General features: G+C 39.7%; 1 protein-coding gene across 3 annotated transcripts; it reads left to right on the forward strand.

The window, feature by feature from the left end:
* The first annotated feature begins 4780 nt into the window (after positions 1-4780).
* On the forward strand, positions 4781-27728 carry ncs1b (neuronal calcium sensor 1b). Of its 3 annotated transcripts, none has more exons than XM_041786559.1 (10): positions 4781-5149; positions 5741-5851; positions 6837-6979; positions 15115-15139; positions 22444-22582; positions 24533-24611; positions 25074-25162; positions 25239-25316; positions 25908-26015; positions 26508-27728. In XM_041786559.1, exons 3-9 carry the CDS (start codon positions 6916-6918, stop codon positions 26004-26006), a joined length of 573 nt encoding a protein of 190 aa, XP_041642493.1. In that variant the 5' UTR covers positions 4781-5149; positions 5741-5851; positions 6837-6915; the 3' UTR covers positions 26007-26015; positions 26508-27728. The 3 variants fall into 3 exon arrangements, with proteins under 3 accessions (XP_041642493.1, XP_041642494.1, XP_041642496.1); XM_041786560.1 differs by having other exon boundaries at positions 4781-5102; XM_041786562.1 differs by having other exon boundaries at positions 4781-5042.
* The last annotated feature ends 152 nt before the right edge of the window (positions 27729-27880 follow it).

Consider the following 27880-nt stretch of genomic DNA (forward strand, 5'->3'; position numbering starts at 1 on the left):
ATTTTCATAGAGATGAACATTTACCTTGACATTGCAAAGCAGATTGACTGGCCAGATTTCATGTCTGTCATCAGGCAGATCCATCTTGCGAAGCTCAAATCTGAAACGACTGTGCCTGGTTTGAGCAGAGACAGACCAATCAGCCCCATTTGACCAGAACAGAGCAGTAGCTACAAGCAGGGTTTAGTCATACTGCAAACTGGTAAACAATGATGGCCAGTGAGGTGATTAGCTTAGATTTAGCTTAAGTATGGTGGCAGTTTTCTCAGAACCGGACAAAATATCTTTCTCAGAAAAGAGTATTGAACACTTTTCTTGGACAAAAAAAAGATGTGTTTGCTCTTCTCCTGACTAGCCTCAACATGACTTTGGGGTATGCTATTGCAAGCCTGTATACAATGGCTGCCATTGGAGCAATTAGCTTGGATGTTGCTACAGTGCCACTTTATTTTTAAAGATATATTTTTGGACCTTTTATGCATTTATTTAGAGAGGACCAAGGTTATAATAGTTTTTTTTATTTCTATTTTGTCATAATTTTTTAAAAATATATTAAAACAGGCTACTCTTCACTTATATTATTTACTAAATGATAATGTTTGAATACAACTCCAGAAGTAAAACTACCACTATGTGAAGTCTTAACTACTCAGATCACACTCCCCAGATTTGGGTGTCAGTGCCAGTCAGAATGGTTGTGTCAAAGACCAAAACTATGGATATTTTGTCTCCATTTTTATTTTATTAAGTTTTTGGTAAAGCTTAGTTTTTATTTTGGTTCAGTTAACTAAAATGATTTTTTTTATTTTAGTTTTAGTTTTAGTTAGTTTTAGTTAACTATAACAACCTTGGAGAAGACATGGTCAGACACAGGTTTGAGAGATAGGGGAGAGACATGCGATCTGCCATCTGGGGCCATCCCAAAAGCGATTGTTTTATCAGAACTGGACAATGATGATGACCACACTGAAAGGGTTTCTTGAGATAAACAGATGTTTTTGCTTTTTTTCTGACTGGCTTTGGCATGGGTTTGTTTGTTTCATCAACTGGCTCCACTAATAGTCAGCAACGATAGCGGCATGCCTTTTGCGTCATATGTCATATTTTTATCACTCTGATTGGCCCGTAATGAATGAAATAGACAGAACATTCATCCAACCACCTTCCAAGACTTCTTTCAAAGGTTCTGCCTTTCCCAAACTGTCGACAGATGTTGCCAGAATGGATTTTATACATATTTTATGCAATGGATATGTGAAACAGCCTATCTGGCATGTCAGGTTATGTTTACCTTCGTGTAACACCTTTATAACAATGAGAAGAAATTAAATTCACCAGCATTTGTTTCTTGTCACTGCACCATATGTAACATACTTATGGCTAATGCTAACACTGATACTCTTGCCATAGATTGATGCTACAAACTGGCCAAATCAATACACTAATATTATAGTATGAGGTTTTGAATTCTGGCTAAATCTCCTGCTTCCTCCAGCACTTGCTGTGGAAACTGTAAGCACGCTGGTAATCCCTTTGTCTGACTGACCTCCTGGCAGCAGTTTTAGACATTCAAAATAAATATTTCACAAAAATCATTCTTGTGGCTGATGGTTTTGTTCACCTTAGTAGCTCTTCAAGAGTCCTCAATATTAATTTAAGTCTGTTTCATAACCAGCAAAAAATGCCAGGAGGAGCTTTAAATAAAAGTATTGGAATTAGCAGTAACTTTAAATTGTTGGTCTCTAATAAGAGGTCTAAATGTGTACAGCTGTAACAAACCATATTTCCTTGAACATATTCTCTTTAGTGGCATACACTTTGCTAAAAGGTTGTTAGAAACTATGCTAACCAATACTGGTCAGATTTGGGGTCAGTTTACCCTCTTCCTTTGAATACAACCCCTAGAGCTGGAGTTAAAACTAATCTATAATTCCACAAGGATCAAGCCTTTACTCAGTCCCACCTGCTCTCAGGTCCATGGCACATAAAGATTAAAAATCTTCCATTAATTTGCCCCATATTGCCATGGCCTCTTTTTCTTGTGCTCAGCCTTGTTCCCTCTATTCCTCTGAGACAACTGTAACTGCAGTTGACTGCAATAAGGGACTGCAGGGAAGGGCACAGAATACTAAGATGGCCAAGCCACACAGCCTACATTTAGATCCAACCCTCCCATGAATGGGCAGAAAGCTCCTCTTGGACCGCTGAATGATAGTGTAGCAGTAGTTAACGGACAAATGCTGTAATTGAACATCTGTCTGCATGTGGCTGATGGGAACAGAATTTTAATGAGCTGCTGCATATAAAAAAATCTGAAACCAAATACCAAAATTAAGTTATATGAGTAACAAAGATGGGCAACAAATGTGATTAATTGAGACTCGTGGGAAAAATGGCTCGGCTTTGCCTCCTCCATGTAGCTTAATAAGGGATCAATATGAGAAGACTGCAGAACATTAATCTTTGATGTCAAACCAGCCTGAATTTCTTTCCCTCTTCTTTAGCAAATTAGCTATCTGAAATCCTTTTGCCTTATTCCCTTATTACATGGTTTCTTACTTGGTTCCCTGCACTCTGAATCGGTAGCCTAATTAAAGTGGGCTATGTTTAGGAAAAGCTAACCTGAGTTTTCCTGGTACTTGACCTCACAGTTTCATGCTTTTAAAGTCTTTTTTCTAATGTTCCAAGATAACGTCCTGTCTCTTTAGTATGTCTGGCATAAATGTTGTTTTCACAGCAGTGAAATTTAAACAACTTAAACCTCAACAACTCCTGATTTCTTACTCTAGAATAGTCTACAAAAACAGTTTGTTGTTTTAGTGGGTCTAAGGTCTTTCCTGGATCTAATATGAATGCATGTTGAGATTTGCTGATATACACTATAAGGACAAAAGTATTTGGCCACAACTGTTAATTATTGTTTTTGACAATGCTATGCTTCCAGCTATGTGGCGACAGTTTGGGGAAGGCCCTTTTCTATTCCACCATGACTGTACCTCAGTGCACAAAGCAAGGACAATAAAGACATGGCATACTGAGTTTGGTGTGGAGAAATTTGGTCAGCTCACACAGGGCCCTGACCTCAAACCCATCAAGCACCTTTGAGATGAACTGAAACAGAGATTGAGAGTCAAGCCTGACCTCATAAATGCTCTAAAAAGTGGGGGCACTCCATATTAAAGTAGATGTATTTGAACAAAATGTCATAAAATTCCCTGTTGATGTAATGGTCGGACATCCCAATGCTTTTGTCTATATCATGTATGTCCGTTTTGGTCAAAGAAAGTAAATGAAAGGTCTCTTTGGTGGAGCCAGACCACTGACAATATGTATTATGGGAAATGTAGTTTTTAGCCTTACTCATGATTAGATTAAACTTGTATCTCAGAAAGGAAGTGCTGTGATTTGCCGGTAAAACGTATTTCCAATTTTACAATTTTTTCTTAGTCTGGCAGTTGCACACATAAAATAACCACATTGCAAAAATTACAGACTAAGCAACATTTTAAATATAAAATAGAGAAAAAGGTCAGGGGTCTAATCCGGGATCAAGTTGTAGATCTGTTTTAGAAGTTACATGAACAGTGGGTCACGTTAGCTTTGTTTAAAGTGTTTTCTTAAGTATTCATAATTATAACTGTTACTAGATGTTGATAGTGACTTGGAAATACTGTCTTTAAATACCTTTGATGCACTTCAACTCGCCATGTCCAACTTCTGAGATGGTTTGTGTGGCTATGTTTTTATGAACATACAGTATGTAATGATTGATCTGATTGATCTAATGACAAGTCAATAAAAACAGCTGAAATATAATACATAAGCCAATGTAGCTAAGATAGCTGTAGCAATGTGAGCTTTAGCAAACGTAGCTGAAGATAATATTGCTAACATTGCTGCTTTGTATGCTTAGCTTTAGCTAAGTTAGCTACATAGCCCCATTATCTATAGATATGCTAGCTTCAGCAATAAAAGCTTTAGCAAATACAGCAAAAGCTAAATAAGCTACCTAGATAACACAACTGCTTTGTGAGCTTAGCTTTAGCAAAGTCAGCTATGTAGCTACCTAGCTCTGTTATTTATGTAGCTTAAGAAGCTAAGTAAGATACATTTGCTGCATTAGACTGTTTTCATGAAGGACAAGCTTTTTTTTCGAGTAAGCAGACTATTTACTCTGCTTTATAAAATGTTCTGTTACTTTAACGCTTACTCTAAACCTGAGGGGAAGTTTAATCTGATTTTATTTTGAAAATTTTAGTGTGTACTTCCGTTCTGAGATATGTCGTGTCTCAGATTCTGCAGCCAGACTGTCTTGGAGCCTCAGTTTCATCTGAATCAGACTATTATTTGTTATCTTGTGAGGTATCCTACTATGCTTACCCCTTTAAGTATATTCTTCCAGGCTATGACCAAAGTAATTTATCCGCCATAATTTTAGAGATAAAACCGTGTGTAGATAACAAGCAAACTTAGGCTACCTGAGGCATTATTTAGAAAGCAATTCATAGTCAGAGGTTTTATGTAAGGTCATTAGTACAGCTCTGTTTAATTAATGCCCTGTTTGTATAACAAGCTAGACTGTAGTGATCACATTATTTATTTGTGTGGTAGCCTGCCTGGTAGTGCAGGGAGATGCAAAAACAGTCATTCAAGTAATTAATTTCTATAAATTATTACCCAAGCTGTTACCATACTGACATCAGTGCTGAGTAACATTGGGCATACACCAAGCTAGCTTTCATGACCACATCTGCCTTGAAGCAGGGAATGAGAATTTGAATAGAAAAGTGTCTGTCAGTAGACTGTAACTTTACTGTGTATGGGACGACACGTGTAGATCCTCTTAAAGCATACAAAGAGTCAGTGTATGACCAGTGGTACCGCGACGTCAGTGTCTCTGGCACTGAGCGGAGTTGGTCGGGGCCAGCAGCAGGAGCAACGTCACTCCCTGACGGCGGCATCAGAGCAGCACGAGCGGCCATCCACGCAGCAGCGACTCGGTCGCTCCGGAACTCGGCGGAGGAACACAACGTCGGTCAGCGGTGAGGGTCTCTCTGCTTTTAGGACTGTCTGGACGACGACTTTCCGTGTCTGTGGCTCAGGTAAATCCTGAAGTCATTTAAAGGAAGAGAGTTTTATTCATTTCAAGGTGAGTTTTATGGTTTCTTTTTCGACAACTAGCGACAAGTAAGAGCGTGGGTACCAACCGTTGCGAGTACAATGACTAGCAAGCTTCCCGCACTGTAGCCGTTGTACTGTAGCCATAAACTGTGTGTTGCTATGGCACTGAAAGGCAACATCCCACCTGCTGCTGCCGCTTATTTGTTTTTCCTGTCAACCGAAAAAGTATTAATATGTATAAATAAAGCGCTCTGACAAAGGTTTTACGTAGGTTAGTCGTGTATCATAAATTTAGGAGTGCGTCTGTGTTTGTTTGATTGTTCACCTAGTCACCTTTTTTAATACGACGCGAATTGAGTAGCAATTTAACGGCTCGCCATTGCTTAATTAGCTTTTTTAAGCTAGCCGTTTACTTTACATTAACCACAGTCCTCTTTCTCCATGCTGCCTCGGGGCTAAATTCGTCAGCTTTTGTAGAGTATAAAGGTCGTTTTTAAGTGTTTTTCCAGTCCAGTAGTCATATGTCTTTGGCTGTAGGTGACAAAAAACTGCATTACCACTACAGCAAAGGAAATAATTCCCTTCCCTCTGTGTCTGCTTTCTATTTTTTATTTTATAGTAAACCCAGGAACACAGGTTGAAAACAACACAAGATGTTGATTATCAGCGCAGCATCCCTCAAAAGGACATCACCGGCCACTGAGACGGGGAACAGATGTTTGCAGTGAAGGTGCATGCAGTATTTCTCAATTTTTTTGGCTCACACAGCTGCCATGGTTAAGCATCAGTGCATGCCTACGCCAGGCCCACGATACAAAGAAATTCCATTATCCCTCATCTCCTGTCTGCTGTGACAGAGATGAGGAAATCACCACACCATGCTGTCGTGAGGCCAGGAGGGAGAATAATGAGTCAGAATAGAGAAGAAAAGAAAACTGCCACTTTTCAAATCCTCCTATATACTCAGTAGACAGCTCACACGCTAATTTTAAAAGCAGGGCCAGCTCTCTCTCCTGCTGGCATTTTGAACTATAAGAGAAGATCTTGCTTTTTCCCCATGAATTAATGCTCAGACATTTAACTTTTTCTTTAACTGTTACGTGTGTATAAATTCTAGGGATTACCCTTAAAGCTTTGAGTTAGAGCAAAGTGCAGCAGGGTGCATCCAAGGCAAGCTCTGTTCATTGTATTTTAGTTTACACACCTCCTTATCTGAGCTGTCAGGAGGGAGGATTCTTTTCTACAGTAACTTACCCAGAGCAATAGAGATAGTGGTGGGAAAGGAGGGGTGGGAGGAGTGAGAACAGAGAATGACTGTGAGGGAAAGAGCGTGCTTAACCCAGCCACTGAGTGACTCTTGTATCCAAGGACGAAGGTAGCAACGCATCCAAACGCCACTCTTCGCCCACGGATTGCTGTGAAGAAATGAGGCGGTCACATAGGCACTCAGGAGCGCTCATATAGACTCAACGCCCTGCCGGCCCTTCTTCACAGTGCCCCTGGGGCTTGAATAGCCTGTCTGGAGTGCCAGGGCTGATGACTGAGCAAGATCATGGCAGCCGCTAGAGTGAACTACACACAACGATAGACTTTTTAAAGCTTGAATGGGAGTTGCTTTACGTTTCTCCCTCTAAACCAAAACAAAAGCGTGTTTCTCCTTTTTCACCGGTGTCATTGCAGCTAAACTGGCCTACGTCTGTGTGTGTTTTTGGCAGAGGAGCAGACTGGAGAGGAGGGAGTAACAGGTGCTGCGTGCCAAGGTGGATTTGGAGGTGTTGAGGAGAGCTGAAGATCATGGGTAAATCAAACAGCAAGCTCAAACCAGAGGTGGTGGAGGAGTTGACAAGGAAAACCTACTGTAAGTACTGTCATGTCTTTTTCTTTTCTGCTTGTTTTTTGAAAGAAAAATACTTCACATCTGTGGTTGAAATAAAAATACTCTAAGGCCTAAAGTAGCTACCTAAAAAATACATACTAGTAAGTTAACGATACAGACTTGGATATGTTATTTTAGTTTATTGAAGCTACATCTAAATATCAGGTAGGAATAAGCCCCCAGTTTGATTTTAATTTGCATTAAAACATTGTGTGGAAATTGGGATCAGTTGAGGTCTAGCAGAAGTTGTAATCAGCATCTTCAAATCATGCTGAAGGGATTAATGAATATGGAGATGCTGAGTTCGTATCAGCCATCAAGCTGGGGGTTTTAAAGATGAGCATGAGGTTTTATATGCAGATCATGGACCCACTGTGCAGTTTTATATGCACACAGACAGAGAGGGATAAACAGAATAAAGACTTTGAATGCTATGCTGTTCATCCCAGGTTTACAAAGGGAATTCATCTATTAAGACTCGCAGACATGGTAGTTCTTTTCAGGGAATTTTAAAATTTAAATCTGGACTAAGTCTGTAACATTATACTAACACAAAATGATCATGGTGCTCCTGTTGATTTATCAGACAATTGTTAAATGAATTATTTTACTTGTCTTAGCCAAAGAGGACCAAATTATTCATTGATCATCTCCTCATAAACAACAAAGAAAATTCCTGTTGGTTATCCCTCTATGTTGTCAATCAGTTTTGAGCAGAGATGATGTTCATAATTACCGTTAGAACGTCTGCTAGGAAGACACTACATTAATCATTTGTGTGCTATTTCTGGAGCAAGTGTTATTATTATTATTTGAGCGGTACTGTGTGCAGGTGTGGGTGGGAGTTGACATCCATTGGCTGCTTAATGACAGTGTTATTTGTGTGGTGGGTCTCCTCAGCAGAGCCAAGGAAGGCTGTTGTGGCAGGAAATTGCTGTGGTGGAAGATTGGGCTTCGTGCTGGGATGGGCTGCTCACTGCTGTCCTTTATACACATACACTTTCTCTCTCTCTCTCTCTGCCTCTCTTACCCTTTCGCCCTGTCTCTCCCGCTTCATCCCCTAATTGCCCTCTTTGAGCAGGGAATGGAATAGTATAATTAGGATCTTATCTGGTTAGCATCGCTGAGAGGGGCACCAAGCTTTCTGTCCCTGTGATCATTCTCTCTTGGTCTGTTGTTGCCTTGTTGAGACGGTATCATTTCTGCTTTCCTTCATCCCATTACCTCTTTCTCTTGCTTCCCCATGAGATGCTTTGTCTGCCATTTTCATAAACGCTTTCCTTTGGTTCTTGACAGATTTGGGACTTATAAATTTCTCTGTGCCTATGTGTCTTTTTGTTTCAGCAGTGAAGTAAGAAGACTGTTTTTTTGGTCCAGCAAATTTTGCCCTTTGAGTTGACAGGCAACCAATAAGGCAAGGACAGAAATATGGTCTGTTTTTTGTAACAGCATAAGTAGATTTTGGTCTGTTTCTTCTTTTATATTAAAAATGAAGGCAATTATTAGGACCTTGAATAATGTTATTTTCAACTAAAGACATGAGCTAGCCAGTGGTTTTCCTGTTCTCAGTGAAAACAGTGATAAATTGTTGAAGCTTCATCTGTACTTTACTCGAGCTCTTTTCAGCCCAGAAGTGCTTTCCCGAGTGACTATACTTGCATCACATGGACGGACCAACAGTCCTATTAAAATGTCTGCAGGATGCAGGCCTGGCCCATGTAACAGCATGGTGATTTTGTAAGTTGTCAAAGCCATGAAGAAGCTCACAGTGACAGAGCTCAAGCTGGATGTGTTCTTGCAGACCCTGTAGGGCCAAGGGGCTGAGTGAGCCCTGCACTCTCCTGCAATGGGCTCATTGCATTATTTCCCATTGCCTCTGACTGAGTTATGTAATACATTTCTTTTTTTATTAACTCATAGCCATGGTAAATTGCCTCAATTTCTGACTACATTGACTTTTCAGGTCAATTTAATGGTAGCTTGGCAAAGCTGACAGTTGTGAGATTGACCCTGACATTTATTATCCAGGAAAGGGTCACATGATGGGTTTCTTGGTAAAATGCTGAGCAGAACAAATTAAGGTGGAGATATGGTGAGGCTACCTGACCTAAATTCTCATTGATGCCCTCTGTGGGATTCTGCTCCATCTCTATAGTAGATACATCATGAAATACACGTAAGTTTCATGGTTAAATATCTGCAAAAATCATGAATATATTTATGAAATAGATATGTATATTTAATTTGTCCTCCAAAATCTATCAATTTCCTACAGCACTTATCCTGTTAGGTTCATGGAGGGCAAGAACTGATCCAATTTTTCAGTGAGTGAGAGGCAAGGTAAACCTTGGGCTGGTTGCCTGTCAGTCATGGGGCTAACATATAAAGGCAGACAACCGTTCATACCCACGCTTATACCTAAGGGCAATTTACAGAAACCAGTTGACTTGAACATGTTTTTACTGTGAGAGGAAGCAAGTCACCTTGCAGAGCCAACAGACTTTCCTAATTCCATCTGTTATCAAGAGGATCCATCCAATAACACATCAGTCTAAAATATTTGTTACTGATCAGAGAATGACCAGACCAGTTGGCGTCACTTGAGAAGAATGAATTGGGAGCTACAGGCAGGGTTTAGTTGTACTGAAAGCCTGTTAATGGTGACCAGTGGGGAAATTATTGTGCTGCAGCCTAAGCTGCATTTTTTTTATCAGAGCTGGACATTTCCTTGTTAAAATAAGAATAAGGAACCACAATGCCATCTTTTCTTTATTGAATTATTTTTGCTGTTCTCTTAACTGGCCTTGGCAAGAGTATGAGTTACCAACTGGCTCCACTGATAGTGAACAATGCTAAAGGTTGCTCGTGAACGTTACATAATTTACTCCCCAGAGTGGTGTATGCCTACAGTCTCCTTTTTTGTTGTGCTGGTTGTTCTGTAATGAATAAGACTGACAGAATGTTGTCCAGTCTACCTCTCAGGGTTTTTTAAAAGTTCTGCCCTTGCCTCACACCATGTTTGAGGTGTTGCCCAGATGGATGTGAATATATTCCATGCCACAGGTATAGGAAACAGTCTATCTAGCATGCCAGTTAGGAAGCAAGAGGACCAGGACTGAACCTGTGCAGATGCACTGGAAAAAGTAAACTCCACACAGCTAAGGCTCAGCCAGGATTCAAACCAGGAACCTTCTGGCTGGAAAGCAATGGTGCTCACAGTCGGACCACTGTGGCCCAGCAAATCTCTAAACTGTTGTAAGTAAGTAGGCTCAAAACTTTTGCCCCCCAGGCTGTGTACCTTTGTAAAATGTTTAAAATCAAGGTTAAACATTAAAGTAGATGGCATTATTGATTAACTGCCTGCCTGTTGTATTTTTAAGGCTCTTCTTTGCCCCAGGCCCAACAAACTAGTTGTACAGTAGCAGCCTCACAGCAACATGAATGTAGAATGCCTCTCTTAGGACTGCATGCTTAAACTAATGCTATTGATTTCTTCCAGCCCTTGTTTTCATTAGTCACCTCAGGAGCCAAGTGGTTGAAAATTGCTTTGGTTTCTCAAGAGAAAGTAAAGAGACAAGGGAGGCCATAAGGGATTGGCTGATTAGATACTGGCAGATAACAGTGTATCTGTGGGCATGATAACACTTCCTGCCTTCTTAACTATTCTCTTCCTGAAATGTATGATTGACCTTCATCCTCTCAGCCTTGTTTGTCTTTTTGTGTCTCTCTTGGGTTTTATCCCACTTGTCCTCTAGTATACTGCCCAGGAGAAATTATTATTCATCGCCTCTGATAGTGATCTAGAATAATTGATTTCTGCACTCAACTAAACATGGCTATTTTTAACCGCCATGTTGTCAACAAGGGTTTAAGATACACTGGTATTGAATAGCATATCTATTAAATGATCAATATTTCAGTATCAGTGATAAAATCAACTTAAGTACTGGTTCCATCCAAGCACTATGTTGAGGACAGCAAAAAAAGAGTTTGGTAATATCAATATATTTACCTCCCACTAGGGAACAAATCAGCAGTTGGAAAATGAAACACCTTAAAAGATGTCTGAAGTAGTCTGATCCTAGAGAGGCAATGATGCCTTGAAATAAAATAAAAAGCCCAATTTAAGCCCAAGATTTGTGATGAGATTATTTGAAACTCACAACTGTTTTAGATGCAACATTCTAAAAGCCTGTCACTTCACACCACTGCTACTGGGAAAAACGCTGTATCTTTTCTATTGCACCACTCACAGTCACTCAATTTAAAGTGGTATTTCTTTTGTTACTTTGCCATAAGTCTGTCTCTGAAAGATAGACAGTGTTGCACAGTATCTGGTTTTTGGTTTCTGCCTGAGGGTGATTCATCACTGATTACCCTTTGTCATCACCAATATATTATGGCAGCAAAATTTCATGGCATATATAAACACTAAAATGCTTTGCTAGCTCAGTCTTGATATAACTAAGATAACTGCCGTAAATATTTTTTTCACAGACAAATTTAGCTACACAGTCTTAAATTCCTGATGTCTTCGCTTGTATAATGCCGCACATTCTGCAGCTGATGGAGGGGACAGCAGTGTTGATCAGGATAAAGTGTCCCTGAGAAAAGGTAATTTTTAAAAGGATGGATGTAATCACTTCGAAAATTCATAGCATGGTTTGATCTAAGCCAATATTCTACTTTGAAAAAAATACTTGTTGGTGTTTACAGCCTATCAAAACAAGATTTCAGTGTTGTCTTTCAAATTTGTTTGCATGCAACATCCAAAAACCAGCTATTAGCATATTGACAAAATCAAAGGCAGACAACACTATTAGCCAGCCTGGTTCGAACTGCGATGGTTCAGTTCACATAGCTACTGTCCCTTGCGAGTCCTTAAATGGTCCTGTTGTGTTGTGTATCTTTGATCTGGACTTGCATTGTGATTTCGGCATCTCTCTTTTGACTCTATTTTGACAAGAGAGACACACAGATATGACATAGGTGAGTCAGATCTGACTCACCTATGTTTTTAAGATTGATAAAAGCATCTTGTATATAATGGGAGTGTAGACACAAGCTGAAAGGATGATGAACAAGAAAATAAACCCAGAAAAATATGCACCAGTAAAAGACTGTAGACTAACAGAACTGTATAATACAGCACATAAGAGTGCCATCTTGGGAAACTGGATGCCCTCTTCTACCTTGCAGTAATGTCTGTTTCAGGCATTCGTATACCAGGTTGACTGCACTTTAGTACACATTTTTATACATTTAGCATATAAACCTTGTGGGGCTCTGGTAAGATTAAAATTACATCTCAGTTCAAGGAAACAAGTGACAAGCAAGTTGATGTGTCACAAACTGGCTGGTTTTAAGAGCTGAGACAGTTACATGCATAATGTGAGCCAGCTCCTGGGCTGGTTTCCTGTTTTTTCTCAATAAAGGTACCAAATGGAAGCAATTTTTAAAGCAGAAAGATTGCTCTTGTTCCTGAGCTTGGCCAAATGATTGCAATCTCTTAAAAGGCTAGAATTCTTATCACTACAGAGGAGACTTGGATAAGCAGCAATTTTTGTCAAGATGCACCAATTGTGAGAATTGATGCTAGTGTTTAACATGACAATTCATCTGATGTCAATGCTCATGTTATTTCTATTACTTCTTTTGGTGCTAGACTCCTAGTTTGCAAACTCAAACATTGGGAGCTGATCTATTTATTTCACATTATGTAGCCCATGGCCGATGTTTGTACACATACCAATATCGGCTGATACAGATGTCCCCTTACTTTTTGGTTACTGATGGATGGACGGATCGTGGGGTAGTCTTACATGCTTGCTAGTACACATGGCATCTGCTTTACCAAACCAGTTCAGGTAAAAGCATCCCAGACCACCATCATATACAGTCTGAGCTAGCGGATATCAACTCTTCTTCAGTAAGTGTTGTGCTTCAACGTCAAGCATTAAGGATTACCACTTGGTATCCAAATTCCCAAAAGATGTATAAATGGTGTCTGATATTTCAATGTGCATTGCCTTGAAAGAATTTGGGCTGCAATGCTAAAAATACAGGCTTTAAAGATGTTTATTTTTATAAGAGATGTTTCCTTTGCTGTACATGTATGCATTTGATTTGGGATTTAGTTTAAATACTGTTTTACCTTGGGCAAGGATGCCCTAATTGATTGGGAACCAACCATTGTTGACTGATTTGCATTAAGAATCTGATCAGTAGCTCAGAATTAATACCTCAAGTAACCAGTCGTCAAAACCAATCACCTCGGGGTTAATACACTGCTGCCTCCGGTTGTGTGCCAGGCATTATAATTATATTGCCAAATTGAATTGCCAGCCATCAGGTGTTAAGCACGTCACCATTTTAAACCAAATTAAACCAAAACCTTTGGATATGTTGTTTTACAACAACTGCATCTGCAACTCGTCTGCTGCCACTGCTGCCTCTGCTGTCACTGCTGTAGCTCAGCCATCCAGAGCTACAGCAGTAGCTGCTTTCCCCCTACCCCTACCCCCCTTCCCCTTTTCAACCCCAGCGCAGAGTGACTTAAGGGAAGGTTTTCTTTGCCACTGTAAGGTTGCTAAATGCTGCTTGGTGCCAGTCTCATGATGATAAATGTCCAGTTTTTACAATAATACTGTATATCAAAGAGTATGGTTTAGACCTGCACTCTTAGTCTTGAAACAACTTTGGTTATGATTTGACGTTCTACAAATTAAATAAAATGAAGTTTGATCCTCCTCCACTCAAAGCAGCTGTGGTTGAGATCCCCCATACGATCCCAAATTTTCAGTGGCAGTTAAAGCTGTGATATTTATGCCCCTGTGAGATTTCCGCTCCCTATGAATGTTGCAGGGTTAATGGGGAGACAGGGTTATCACTCTCTGTGTCCTCTTCAGAGATAGTGACCAATACATTAGAGAGGTAGATATGGAATTAGGAGAGCCATTGAGAGAGCACAGCGCTGTGTGTATGTGTATGTCTGATAGTGTGTGTATATGTAGCTCCCACTGTGCTGTGCTCTCCTGCGTGCTTGCAGAGCTAAAACACACTTGGAATTGACAGACACCAAATATGTTATGCCTGTCTTAAGGTGCAATGAAGGAGGTAGTTAATTATGGCACTGTCACAAGAATGCACTGTGAAAACACCTTATCTATACCGCTGATCCCATTTGGGGTCACAGGGGCCTGGAGCTGATCTTAGATGTCATCGTGTTGAAATCAGCGTTGAAACTGTGAGATAAAAGCTAAAATCAGTTCATGAGGTGACATATTGTTACATTATGATTGTATTTGAGGTTGGGTTGGTAAAATAACTGGTAAGCAGGGCTAAATATACTAACTTGAAGAGAAGAAAATTAAGTTGTTGATGATAAACTTGGTTAAATACATATTTTGGAGATTAAATATGTTTATTTCTTAGAAATACAAAATTTTAGCATCAGTTGCATAATGCAAATTGAAAATTTAAATGAAATAATATTTTTTTTCTTAAATAGCCCTAAATCTGATCTCTGCAGAAGAATTTGAAAATTGTAGAAAATCATGATAAAAAGATACCATAATCTTGATATCCTGGAGTACAGCATATTGTGAATTGAGTGCATCATTACATCCCTATCTGATCTACAAGCATATCATTTGTACTTAACTTGAGAAATGTAGCGCTTTACATTAAATGAGGCACTGTACAACTTACTTCAGTTTTTCTAGAATTAATCTTAATTTCTGGAAAAATTCAGCATACATTTTTAAGTCATTCTGAAAATTTTTTTGGCAGGTTGATATGAATGTAATTGTTGATTACACACAGAACCTTGTAACAGACATTGCAGGCACCTGAATGAATCAAATCAAAACATATTCCAAGCAGTTTTTAAAAAACAGCAAATGTTGTATCATTTTTCATCATAATATGAAACTTTATAATGAAATTTTGAAAAATGCTACAACATTTGCTGGCTGGACTGTGAAAGGATTGGTCAGGGATAAGTAATGATGCTACTACTTGGTTGCTTTGATATAGCTTAACACCACATTTCATTTTTTTTCTAGGACAACCAAAGCTATTCTCTGAGCTAATGTCACTTTTTATTTCCCTTACAGTTACAGAGAAGGAGGTACAGCAGTGGTAAGTTTTTTCATCCATTTTTAATCACAGTGTTTGCATTTCTTATGTGATGTTAGTCATATATTACCAAGTATGTTTTCACTGGCCAGGCTCACAGGAATCAGGGGTCCTTATCTTGACCCAATTGCAAAACCCACCAATAAATATTTCAGCCAAGATTTGGTTTCTTGTGTTTATGGAGGGTGAATTAAAAAAATGTATGATAGTTGGTATGGAGCCATCTCCCTCACACTGCCCTGAAGACAGACAAGCTCTGCAAATAGAATGACTTTGAAGCCTTACTGAGACTGAATGACTTTGAAGGCTGATAACACTGATACAGACATTTCCATGATGCATTCCTCAACAACCTTTTTGCTCCATTTGCAAAAGGGATGTCTGATAACAGAAGAATGCCATGGGCATAAGGTTGTTTCACGCTCAGACATTTAATGACTATATGTTCACAGAGCGTCCACAAGGTTGCAGATTAGTAATCCTTCCTGTAAAACTATGTATACCTGTTAGACAACGTGATCTGCTCTAGAATCTTCTTGTTGCAGCCTATAGTTTAAATGTTTAGACATATTCTTACCTGTATCAAAATTATACAAATTTAAAAACAGAGGCATCCCAGGGCAGGACGAGTCACACAGCTGTGGTGGGAGTGATTGTTATAGTTAAGGTAAACATTTCTGGCAGTACAATTTGATAGCCGCCAGTCATGGATAAGAAACAATGCATCCGTTATACGGAGATGATGATTCCAGCATGAGTGTAGTCATTGCTTTTGTCTTCTGCATGCTACATCTGGGCTATTGTTTCTTTGCAAATGAAAAACAAATACGAGTGTATATCAGAAGAGGGAGCAATGTAATAAAGTGATCACTCCACCATGTTCACACTTCAGTTATCCTGCTTTGGTTTTGCATTTCACGACCTAATTTTGTATGCATGAAAAGAGCTGTGCCTTGAGAGCTAGTCACTGTTCGTGTCCCCTATTAAAAGGGTTTACAGGGGGAGGAAAGAGGCAAGGCACATTCAAAGCTATACAGCAGCAGCAGCATTAGATAAAACTGGGCATTGGCAGGTCCAGAGCCTTTGCTCTGGCCTGTCTCTGGGGCTGCCTGAGTGCAGTGAGGTGGAATATCCCCTCCTTAAACCCCCACTGCCCCCGGCTATGGAGCCAGCTAGCTCATCATTACTCTCACTGTCTTCCACAGAAAAGTTTGCATGAGTCTTCACTTGAAGATCAGTAGCAATCAACACGACTGAGTGTGAGGGATGAGAGGGAATTTTACCAGGGGAAATGCCAGATGGCGTGTAATTAGAGCACAGGCAGAGACACAGAAGAATTAGCAGGGTTAGATAAATGCCTGTGTTGTGCATTAAATTTGTTCCCCTTTCTAATTCCCCTCCAAGGGAACATCATTAGTATGCTCTAGGCTCACCTGAAATCAATAACCTAATACCATAGCGCAGTGATGTCCTCGCCAGCAGGACAGGAACAATGGACACATCCTGCACAACTCTTTAGCAAACCACCATGGTAGATGCCAAGGAGTAGGAGCCAGTGCCAGTGATAAATACTTTATCTTCATGCTGCTCCCCAGTGTGGTCTGATGCACAATGTCACGTCTGCTCTGTCCCTGCTAGTACAGTGCATAGTGCCCCTATTACACTACTTCACGTTCACTCTGACACTGTATGTGTCTTAGCACCAGAGTCACAGGTTCAGATTTCTTGCCCATGTTGTGTTCTTGGCAAGTGAAGATGATCTTGGTTATCACTTTGATGTCTCTGACACTTAGCAAGCATGTTTACACAGCAAGAGCGTCTCAGTAATGTGCTAATGAACTAAGAGGTGTCTTTTACTTATGCAGCTCAACTGGTAGTATGTTAAATGTTGTAGTTAACCCACATGTGCAAATAAATGTGACTATCAGTTTGCTGAAGAGGGGAAAAAGCTCTTAGCAGTAAGTCTTTGATTAAGTAAACCTCAAACTGCATACCAAAATTTGAAAGGGGGGTAAATAAAATACAGGATGGATTAAAATAGAAAAAAAGTGGACATGTTGCTGTTAATCCTTTGAGAAATGATAACCATCCATAAGTGCTATAAAACTGCGCCAGTTTTTACACATCACATTCTGTTTTCAGGTCTTGTGGAGTACAACTGCAAATGTGAAGAAAAGTTGTACAAAGCCTTCTGTGGCTTGAGAGGGAGCTGCATGAAATCTGATTAAGTGATTTCACTAGAGTCAGTGTGAGTTGGGCCCGAAGACAACATGTTTGGCAAGAAACAAAAATCTTAGAAAGAACCAAGTTTGCCAAACCTCTCGGGTGAACTCCTCATCTCTGCTTTAGGCTACCAGCTCGAGGCTTTATTAGCCACTAGCATGAAAACAGATGATGCATTACAAGCTATGGCAGTGATCTTAAATTATACACTTTTTATCTCTTCCGTGGGCTCGAATCTTACTTTTCCCTCATAAAACAGTCAGAAATGCCAACAGCAGTAGCTTTTAAGCAAGGAAATACAAGTTTCTTTTAGTTTGGACTTTAAACTTTGGTTTAACATAAATCTCTACTTATGTGGTTGGAAAGAAAAGCTCTGAAGAACAAAATGAACAGAGAGGAGATATGTTTTGCCAGTCTTATTTTGGGTGAATGCATGGCTGAGAGAAGCCATGTCAGTGTTAAATTTCCAATCATTTACCCATCTGAAAATTTTAGGGTCAGCATATTCTGAAGATATTTGGGTTTTTAAAAAATTGGTACAGTTTTCCTATGGTGACTATGAGGTGAAGGAATCAGTAATCTGTGCTCATGTTCAGTTTTCCTATTTGAGACTAAATACACTTCTTTAATCCCTAAAGAGACGAGGTAGCAATAGAACTTGTTAAACAAATTGGAGATGAACTGATTGTGATATCAATCTAGCAAATTGCTGCTACCAATGCCGGTACTTTTCATTACTTTATTGGTGTGACACTCACTATGCCAACATTTTCTCATGTGTTTGACCATGACAACAGATCAAAGTGTGTCTGCATCCCTTAAACAAATAGAACCAATTACTTTCAGTGTCCCTTTTCTGACAAATCTCAAACCGAAGCACAGATGATTGACTTGTATTAGAGGTAATACAGGGGCCAGGTGTTACAACTTTAGCAGTGTGTGAAATAAAAAATATTTCTCCATTACTTTTGTTAACTTTTGATACTCTTTAAGCAGCCCATTGTGTTTCTGACAATGTTATATAAGCTCAGCGCTTAAATGATAGACTACTCATTTAATTCGCTGCAGTATCATTTTCAAAAGCAACAATTTTAAAAATTGGTCATGGCTAAGAAACCTTCTTCAGGCCCTTTCAGGCATGGGAAAGTTTTATTAAAGAGGTACTCCAGTGATTTGGTTTAACTTACATAACTTTGAGTGACTAATAAGAAACATGAAATCCTTTTATCCTTTTAGCCTCTACATTAAGTATAATGTAAGTCAAGAGCGTCTTTAATTAGACAGCATCTGCCTCTTTAATACCTATGTCTTTCCCCATACCTGCAGTAACACAAGGTTTCTGTAAAAAAAAAAAGAAAAAAAATCATGATTCAAGCTTTAGTCATTCTGAGAAAATGAAAAAGGGCATTCCAAACAGGAAGATGGTAACATCATCTGGGTTGGAATGCTCTTTTGAAAGCCTTTAATTGGAGCAAAATGGTTCAGAAATGAAGGCCTACTGGACCTCACAAGGTCTAAATCAGGGCTGCTGGAAACTGTCATTTATGCTTTGGGTGTTGTTGACTCATCATTCTGTATTAATTTGTTCTCCTTTTGCATATTTTCTTCTCAGAGGTGAGGATCTCTAATTTAGATACATTTCTATGCTGTACTATTCTGCCTAGCTATTTCCTGTTTTTTTTTATCAGGAATGATCAGGGGTGGCTTGGGTGGCTGGGAAAGAATTTGACATCTCAACCAGATGGTCTGAGGTTTGATCCCAACAATCACATGTCAAATTGTTTTCATGAACCAGGAATTGCTCTTGCTGCTATGCGGGCAGCGTGTGAATATGTTTGAATAGATTAGTGCTGTTGAGCTGTTGGGTACTTCATGTAGTAGCCTATTCCATCAGTCTGTGAATATGATATGAATTTATGAATTTGACATGCACTGTAAAAGCATTTAGATTAGTCAGAAGACTAGAAAGCGCTGTACACGTTAGGTCTACTCAATCATGGTTAAATTCTAATCCTGATTATTTTGATTGATATTGAGATCAGGATTTACTTGTTGAATTTTGCATCTTCCTCACATAGAGCTTTTTCCTCAGCTTTAGCAGATTGTGGTTCAGCATGACTAAGTTTCTGCTTGAGGTTTGTGTTGAAACTATGATGAATGTTGTTTAGTGCTGCACTCATGGTGGATTAATGTTGGATTTTTTTTGTAGATGATATAACAGAGAACAGTCTAGACCTGTCTTCTTTGAAAAGGGACTTGAGATAACAGGGTTGAAATGTCTCTCTAAAAATAAGATTGATCGATTGATTGATGTTAAACTTAACCACCTTTAACACTTATGCATTCTGAACACTTTGAATAAGTGTTTTTCACAATAAATGAAAAAATACAGTACTGTGCAGAACTTATAGGCATGTTTGGGCCAAAAATTAAGACTAAAAAAGACGTGTAATGGCGAGAAAGCCCTCCTGAGAGCCTATTTAGGTGAAAAGGTGGATTGACAAAACCCTGGTGTAGCTGTGGATGTCCTTGCATATTATCAACAGTCAGTGGTCGATGTGGTTAGTAAGCATTGCCTAGGGCAGTGTTTCCCAAACTTTTTTTTGGTGACTCACTTTTTAAAAGGTTCAAGCCATCTCGACCCAACAACTTTGTTTTCCACTGAAGGGTGGTGCTAGCTTTAATAATGTTAATTCCTAACTCAATCTGGTCCTGACCTGGCGCTTTCTGTTTTACAAGCCAGGAAATAGCAACTTCACTCTGTCACATAGGCTTTCTTTAAATGCTTGACCCCTTGGGCCCTCGGTGTCTGGTCTGAAACAATGCATTTCTTTTTTTATTAGCCAAGCATCAATAACTGTAGCTTTAGCTCTTTTGCCACCCAGTGGCTAGTAGAACCTTATTTTGTGTTTTATTGTGGTGGAGAGGGTTAGTTTTATAGGGTAGAGCCCCTCATGTGGCTAGAATGTGTACAGTGGAAATAAATGTCACATTGAATACGGTAGCAAAGACATTATGAAAACATATTTGGCTGCCCTCCAAAAACAACAATCTATGGCAACCCAACTTTGGGTGCTGACCCAGACTTGGAGAATGAATGGCCGAGGGTATACCTCCCGGGCAATGGTTGCCATGAGGAACTGGTCGTGCTGTGGATGTCCCAAGGGCCTGTAAACCATCAGTCACTGGGGGTATCACCAGGGGTGGAAAAGCCCAGACAAAAAATATACCATCAAGCCTGACTCTGGCTGCCTTCTTGCCCCCCTCCAGCGTCAGGTTGAAGCACATCGGGCCCTGTGATGAATCCTCAGTGGCCTACATGCCTAAAACTTATGCACATGACTGTATGTAAATATATTGATTTTTTTAACTTATATCAAAATAATTGAGTTACATGTTTTTTAAGGTAGTGGGAATGGTTCCTGTGGCTAAAACACATCAATAAACACTCAAACATTTACCACACAGAGCAAAACCTATGGAAAAACAAGCACAACGTTGCATGTGACACACTATCATTAATCTCAGTTATCTTGTTTTCATGATCAAGGGAAGCCAAAATCGTAATAAGATTGAAGCTCGATAAATTGCCTAGCTCTAATACAAGTCCAAGCCTGTTTTCCATTTACCATGGGCACTGATACAGATATTTCATTGATAGCAGATAAAGCATTGTTGTACTGGTTGCATGTTGCTTGTGTGTGTTCAAAAATATGGAAATCTTAGAAGACACAACCAGCCTCCTATTTAGCAGAAAGAAGTAATTGTTGAGAATGTTGAGATTCTCCCATTGGAGGGCAGCAGATGTTCACTTTGGCCGAATCTGTGGCATCCACAATAGGCGTCTTTCTAAAATGCAAAAAAAAAGGCCAAGATATACTGTGCATATACAGCCATCAGTTACACTATTATACTATACAGTATAATAGTCTAACATTCAGCCTTTTATAGATCTGCTGCCTTGGATGATATTCAATAGTCACACATGGAAAAAGGGAATTCAGGTGAAATGGGTCGGCTTTGGATTATGATATTCATTGTATGTTCTGCACTTTGAATACCAATTAGGTTGTATTCTGCATTATAGGGAGCTAGGCTTTCATTTTTCATGCATATCTCCAGTCTGTTCAGATGTGAGAATTACATGGTTCTACTCTCCTTTCGCTTCTCCTGGTGCCCAACTTTCTCCCAGCTGCTCCTCAAAGAGTCTCTCCATCTCTTTTACTGTATGGAGCTGCCTTCATTATCTCTGAGGCAGATTAAAAGTAAAGAGTTTAAGAGGAGTGAGGAGTGGAAAAGATGTGTCCTGGCCTTTCATTCTTCATCAGAACACACACACACTCTCTCTGTTTTTCTCTCTCTCTCTTTCTGCCTGTCTCCGTCTCTGTAATTACAGCCCAACCTTGTTTTGAACAGTCTTAACTGAATCAGAGACGAACATGCGGTGCTCCCTCGTGTGAACTTGCGTCAGAAGTTATCTAAAGCAAAGGCTCTTTGCAATCCTTTTTATAACTAGAGAGTATTATTATTTCTCTTCTATTTCCACTTTCTCCCACTTTACAACTGGCATTTATTTTTGTCAAGGCTAACGCTCTCTTCCTGAGCTCTGACCTGTTAGAGTGTAGTCAGACTCTGAGGCTGCTGTGCTCCTTTGTAAAGACGTTCAAGGAAACCGCCTACCTTTGAGTGACTGCGCTTGAAATTGCTCATGAGATGCTTCTATATTTAGACTAATAGAGATATTAAGGCGCTCTCCAGATATGTCATTTCCAGTGGCAAGAGGAAGCGCTCAGACTTATCTATCAGCCATGCATATTATCAAAAGAGGACTAGAGAGTAATTTGATTAGAGCTAACCACTCTGGGCTTGCTATTGGATTAGGGTGATCGTCTTATCTGTGAATGAGACAAATAGCTTTGCACTTTAGCTTTTTGATCCAGCACAATCTCCTAATCTGCATCATTAATGGCTGCAGTAAAAGTGAGAAGGTGGTTCTGCTTTTGTCATTGTTAGTCCTGTCTTGATGATTTGTCCTTATACATTATGAACAATATCTTTGAATAATGTCTATCTTTATTTTTCAGGTACAAAGGTTTCATTAAAGACTGTCCCAGCGGGCAGCTGGATGCTGTGGGCTTTCAGAAGATATACAAGCAGTTCTTTCCTTTTGGAGATCCCACAAAGTTCGCCTCTTTTGTCTTCAATGTATTTGACGAAAATAAGGTTTGTGATCAAAAGATATTTAGCATTTCTAAATTTAAACTAACAAAGAAAACGTTCAACAATGAGTGTTTGTCTGGGACTGCTGATAGATAAGAAAAGTGGTGTTAAAAGGCAGCATTGTCCGAGGACAGAGCTTATCTGCTTTTCGCCAGGGGTTGCACAGAATAAAAGGGCATCATTGTATATTAATCATTTTCATTTTGCTCCTGGTATTGTTCCAGTTACTCTTTGTGCTTGTTCTTTTGATAGGTTTGTGTTTAAAAAAAAGTTGTTTATATAAACCCCTTCTGAGGAAAAGATGTTTTGGAAACTGAAATGTGTTGAAATGCTGGGTCTAAGTGTAATGAAATCCTGTAGCAGAGGCAAGTGCTTGAAATTTCCTCTTTATGTTCCATGATGATTTTCCTTTCTTTTGTCTTTTTGATTTCTGTGAGGTGGGCACAAACAGAATCCTTCAGTGTTTCGAATTTCCTGGAAGCCAGTGATAACAAAACACCACACATACTTTTGAAATCTCTCTCCGAACATCATCAGTGTTTCCATTTCACAGATGATTCCTTCCTCTATAATGGTAAAAAATAACTGAAGATGATTCACAGCATCAGTAGTAACACATAATCAGAACTCCCAGGCTCATGCCAGAAATGGCAGAGTGGATGCCAGTTTTTTTTTTAAGGTATGTGGGTTTTTTAAGGATTTGAGTAAGTGATGAAAAAGCAAGATTTAACAGGGTCAAAATTTACAAGCAACATTTGTCTGAAGTAATTCACCTCATTGCTGCCATGCAGGATTATTCAAATAGCATCTAGAAAGACAAACTGTAGAGGAGCTGCTGCTGGGTTGTTGGTGAGCCCCTGGTGGTTTATTGACTTCAGTTAAGAGGCTTTGTGTCAGGAAGATCTGACAACCCCTTTGTCTGATGTTTATCTGTGACCTTCATTAGTGTTAGGCACCCCATAGTTAGAGAATGCATTGATCTTAACAGTTTTTATGACTTATATAATCAGCAATGCATGACTTCAGCATTGTCTAACTGGTCAGATGTCTGGTCGTGATAAAGTAAGCTGACCCTTAAGGCCATGATGAGAGCTTGTCTTGTTTTCTACAGCTGTGAGTGAAGTCACAGCGGTCACAGGTAAGCAGATGTTGAAGCAGGATGTTGGAAAACTTTTGTGATGACACACAGACCTTAAGTATTTGGCAAGAAGATGATTTAACCAAAGCCCGAAGGCTCCACTACCACGGTGTCAATATGCACTTGTGTCTACAAGCTGTTGTTTTCACTTGGAATATAAATAGCAATTTTTCTATGTAATGTTTTCATTCATTGACTCTGAGTCAATCTCATATGCTGGTTTGAGGCTGGGCTTTATAACTTAATGAGTTTGTCTGAATAATCCACTTTGAGTGCTCATTTAATGCTTGAGCATATTCTATGGTAAATGTTTATCCTCACTGCACAAAAAGCTGAAGGCAACATTTATTTATCAGAGTCACTGGAAATTTTGAGGATTTTAATGATATTTCAACATAGCAGAGAGGGGGTATTGGTTTGGACGGGATATTTTCTACTGTAACATAATTATATGCCATGCCCATTCTTGACCTAGAGTCACTGGAAAAATATTAAACAACTCCTCACCAAACACTTAGCAGTTGTTTGTTTGCTGGAACTTTTAGACTATGAGCCAGTAGCATCCATCTTACTAATGACCAGAGGTGACATATTTCTGCCTGAGGAGAGAGCCAGGTGCTGGGCAAAAATAGCAACTGACTTGGAGCAAATGTCTGGCCCCATTTTAAGAAGAATATAACAAGGACATCAAGAAAAAAAGGATGAAGCTCTTCAAAGTAAAGCAATAACAAGTGCCGAGTAAGATGCTCATCTTGTCGCTGGGCCATTTCCTCTCTCACAACCTCTCTTTCTCTCTCCCTTTTGTCACTCTGCAGGACGGACGCATCGAGTTCTCTGAGTTCATCCAGGCCCTTTCTGTGACCTCCCGGGGGACTCTGGATGAGAAGCTGAGATGTAAGCACCGTCCTCCCCTATTTTTTTGACATTTAAATGACAGGATTTAAGATTGACCACCATGCTTGCATATGAAAGAAAACATGCTAGTTCCTAGAGAAGCAAATTGAAAGTTATTAGCACGATATAGCAAGGCTCTGCAACCTGAGGTCACAAATGAATATATTTGCAGCTTTTTCTGAAAGGAGAACACTCTGTAACAATAGTGACTTGAGCTGTGAATGTGTACCTGACACGGTGAGATAATAATTTACATCCAGAACTACTGTTAGCTTTCAAGCTGGAATTCAAACATGCAAGTCTGCTTCCTTTATGCCAGTTTTACCACCTCAGATGACCTGAAATACTATGTTCTGAATGAAACCCCCGTGTAATGCTTTGCTTAACATTTTTAGGTCCTGGTGGCTTTCTGTGGGCTTGCCAACTGCAAACAAACCCTAATATTTTATCATCTTTTTGTAGGGGCTTTTAAATTATATGACCTTGATAACGATGGCTACATCACCCGAGATGAGATGCTGAACATCGTAGATGCCATATATCAGATGGTGGTATGTTTAATCAAACAACAGACCTTTAAATCTTACTTATTTGAATGGTACATACAGTAATGATCTCTTATTTTAGGGGAACACTGTGGAGCTGCCAGAAGAGGAAAACACACCAGAAAAGAGAGTGGATCGTATTTTTGCAATGATGGACAAGGTTAGTATTTTTTAGTCTGAACACTGAAGTGATTTGACATTGATTTATGCACTACTTACTCAGTTCTTTAACGTCAACCCTTTCCTGACACTATTACAGTGAAATAATGACTAGTTTACCATTAAAAGGCCTGAATCTGTCTTTGTTGCCACCCTCAGGGCTTTGACGTAGACACTGTTAAGTTTAGAGCTGATATCTGCAGCCATCACAGTGTCACTAACACCGACCGCAGTCTATAAACATCATATATAGTCCCCTCCACCTCTAACCCTCAGTGCTAATGCCTGCTCTCGTTCCCAAGAATTACCTCAGCTTTAGTGAAAGATGAGACATGGGTGTGTTTGTCAGCCCACTACTGCCAAGATCAGCCCTTTAGACTAGCTGTTCAGCACAGCAGCACTTGATTTGTATTGGCAGTGAGTGGCTATCATCCAAGTGCACTGAAGCAAAGATCAGTCCAACAGCATAAAACAGGGATAACATGACTGAGCTGAAGATGTTCTTTTGCCCCCTGCTGGTTGCTCTGTATTAAAGGACATCAAAGGGCATCAAAGGGCTTTTCTATCACTGAGTGTCATGTTCTTTTTACAGAACGCAGATGGAAAGCTGACTCTGCAGGAGTTTCAGGAGGGTTCAAAGGCAGACCCATCTATTGTTCAGGCTTTATCGCTCTATGATGGACTTGTGTAGCAATGCAAGGTGAGTTGGATATTAATGAGCGAGCACCTGCATACTTCTCTGCTTGAGTGATTTTCAATCCCAGGTCATGCCTCAGCTCAGAGATAATACTGTGTAAGTCCCATTTCATCAGAGCATAGAATAAAAGAAAGGAAACTCAGACCGAGCGCTGAAACCCAGAGTAAAAAAGCCACTTTTCTGCTCGCAGTTTGTTCTTATGAATTATTCAGAAGGCCCACTTGTTTGCTGGCAATCAAATAATCTTGCAGTGCTGAGTGAGGAGTGAGACAGCCTTCTCCTCTCCCTGCCTAATGCAAAGCGTGGCTGCTGCCAATTGTTGCAAACATCCTGCTCAGCGTTTTGTCAACTGTGAAGCGAGCCTGTGAAGACATATTTTACTGATGCAGTAACACTGTTTACAGATTATCTTGCATGCTCTGAGCACGCCCAGATTTTTTTATGTTTCCGCTTTCCATCATTTCCTCACTGGTGAACATTCTTACAACTTCTCAGATGGATCCAATTCAGCATCCTACTGCGCATTATTCACTAATCCAGCACCATCACACCTGTAACGGGAGGATCCACTTCCCTCGAAGACTGCAAAACTTCTGTCGAATGACCGTACGGCATCTGTGTAGCTGTTCGTCTACATTTCCAGTCAGGATTGTGAACAAATATATCTACTGATGTTTCTGCAGAATACAAACATGACAGCAAAATCCTACACCATTTATCCGTGCTTCTACAGCTATGTGGTCCCACGTACAAATTTGAGTATCATAGACTGTGTAGGAACATCTCTACAAGCGCAGTGTTGTGATTTCCCCATGGACAGCCCAAGGGACTGAATCTCTTGTAAGCCAGGACTACACATGAGCTGCTCAGAGGAACCGTCTGCTGCTTCCTCATCACATGGAAAGACTCTAAACCTGGGAGAACCTGGATAAATGTGTTACATAGTGATGATTAAATGAACACTAACTTAAAGTCACAAAGCAGTATACTGTACATAATATCATGTAAATACAATGGTAATTTATTTTCTGCTTTGCTGCATTTATGGGAAAGTTTCCCATAGGTATGGAATGAAGTTTTATTTTTTATCAAAGGTGTTGAAATGTATTGCACTGTATTTTTCATTATTCTTGTGGAGTTGTTTTTTCTCACATTCAGAGATTTCCTTTTTCCTGAGAGAACAGGGTTTTTATTTAACGACAAGTGTTGAAGGAGCGGGGAGTTTTCAAAGGATTATTTTACTATGTTTGCATCCTTTGTGTTTTCACCTCCTTGTTAGCACGAGCACCCAGTGTCTGCAGCATTGCACAGCCACATCCTGAACGACATGACCAAGCAACACAAGTGTACTCACAGAGCTTACAACTGAATTGAGGCTCATTTTGTCTTTTGAAAGCATTATACTCCGCCCTCTGCACACAGACACAGTCAACCATTGAGAGGCACAAACAGATCCACTCTGGTTGTAAAGCTTTTGTGAGCGCCTTTGTTGTATTTATCCACTTTGTGTTTTTTTCCTTGGTGAGGCCAGAGCATGTGATGATGATGATGATGATGCCTTTCTTCATTCCTGGACTATTTTACTTACAGCATTAAGATGTTTTATCAGCTTCACTGATTTTATGCCTTATGCAAATGATAATTTACTGAACGATAAATGTCATTTACATGTTGATTAACAGTATAAGAGCACAGAATAAAACGCATTTAAGTGGCTGACTTTTCTAGTGTTTTTTTAGTCTTATTTGACATAATTTGATCTGTTTGAGTTTTTAATAAGCTCCAATAATGCTTTTAATGCTTTACTCCTGATCAAATGTGTTCCTTTTTGTGTTCCAATGCATCACTTTTTGAAACAATCCAAGACC

Source organism: Cheilinus undulatus, linkage group 5 (assembly GCF_018320785.1).
Source record: "Cheilinus undulatus linkage group 5, ASM1832078v1, whole genome shotgun sequence".
Lineage (NCBI taxonomy): Eukaryota > Metazoa > Chordata > Actinopteri > Labriformes > Labridae > Cheilinus > Cheilinus undulatus.

Excerpts from the sequence above, each read along its gene's own strand:
- ncs1b (XM_041786559.1), top strand. The coding sequence starts at position 6,916 with ATGGGTAAATCAAACAGCAAGCTCAAACCAGAGGTGGTGGAGGAGTTG. Across the intron at positions 6,980-15,114 it reads GTTGACAAGGAAAACCTACT|TTACAGAGAAGGAGGTACAG; the intron begins GTAAGTACTGTC and ends TTTCCCTTACAG. Across the intron at positions 22,583-24,532 it reads ATGTATTTGACGAAAATAAG|GACGGACGCATCGAGTTCTC; the intron begins GTTTGTGATCAA and ends GTCACTCTGCAG.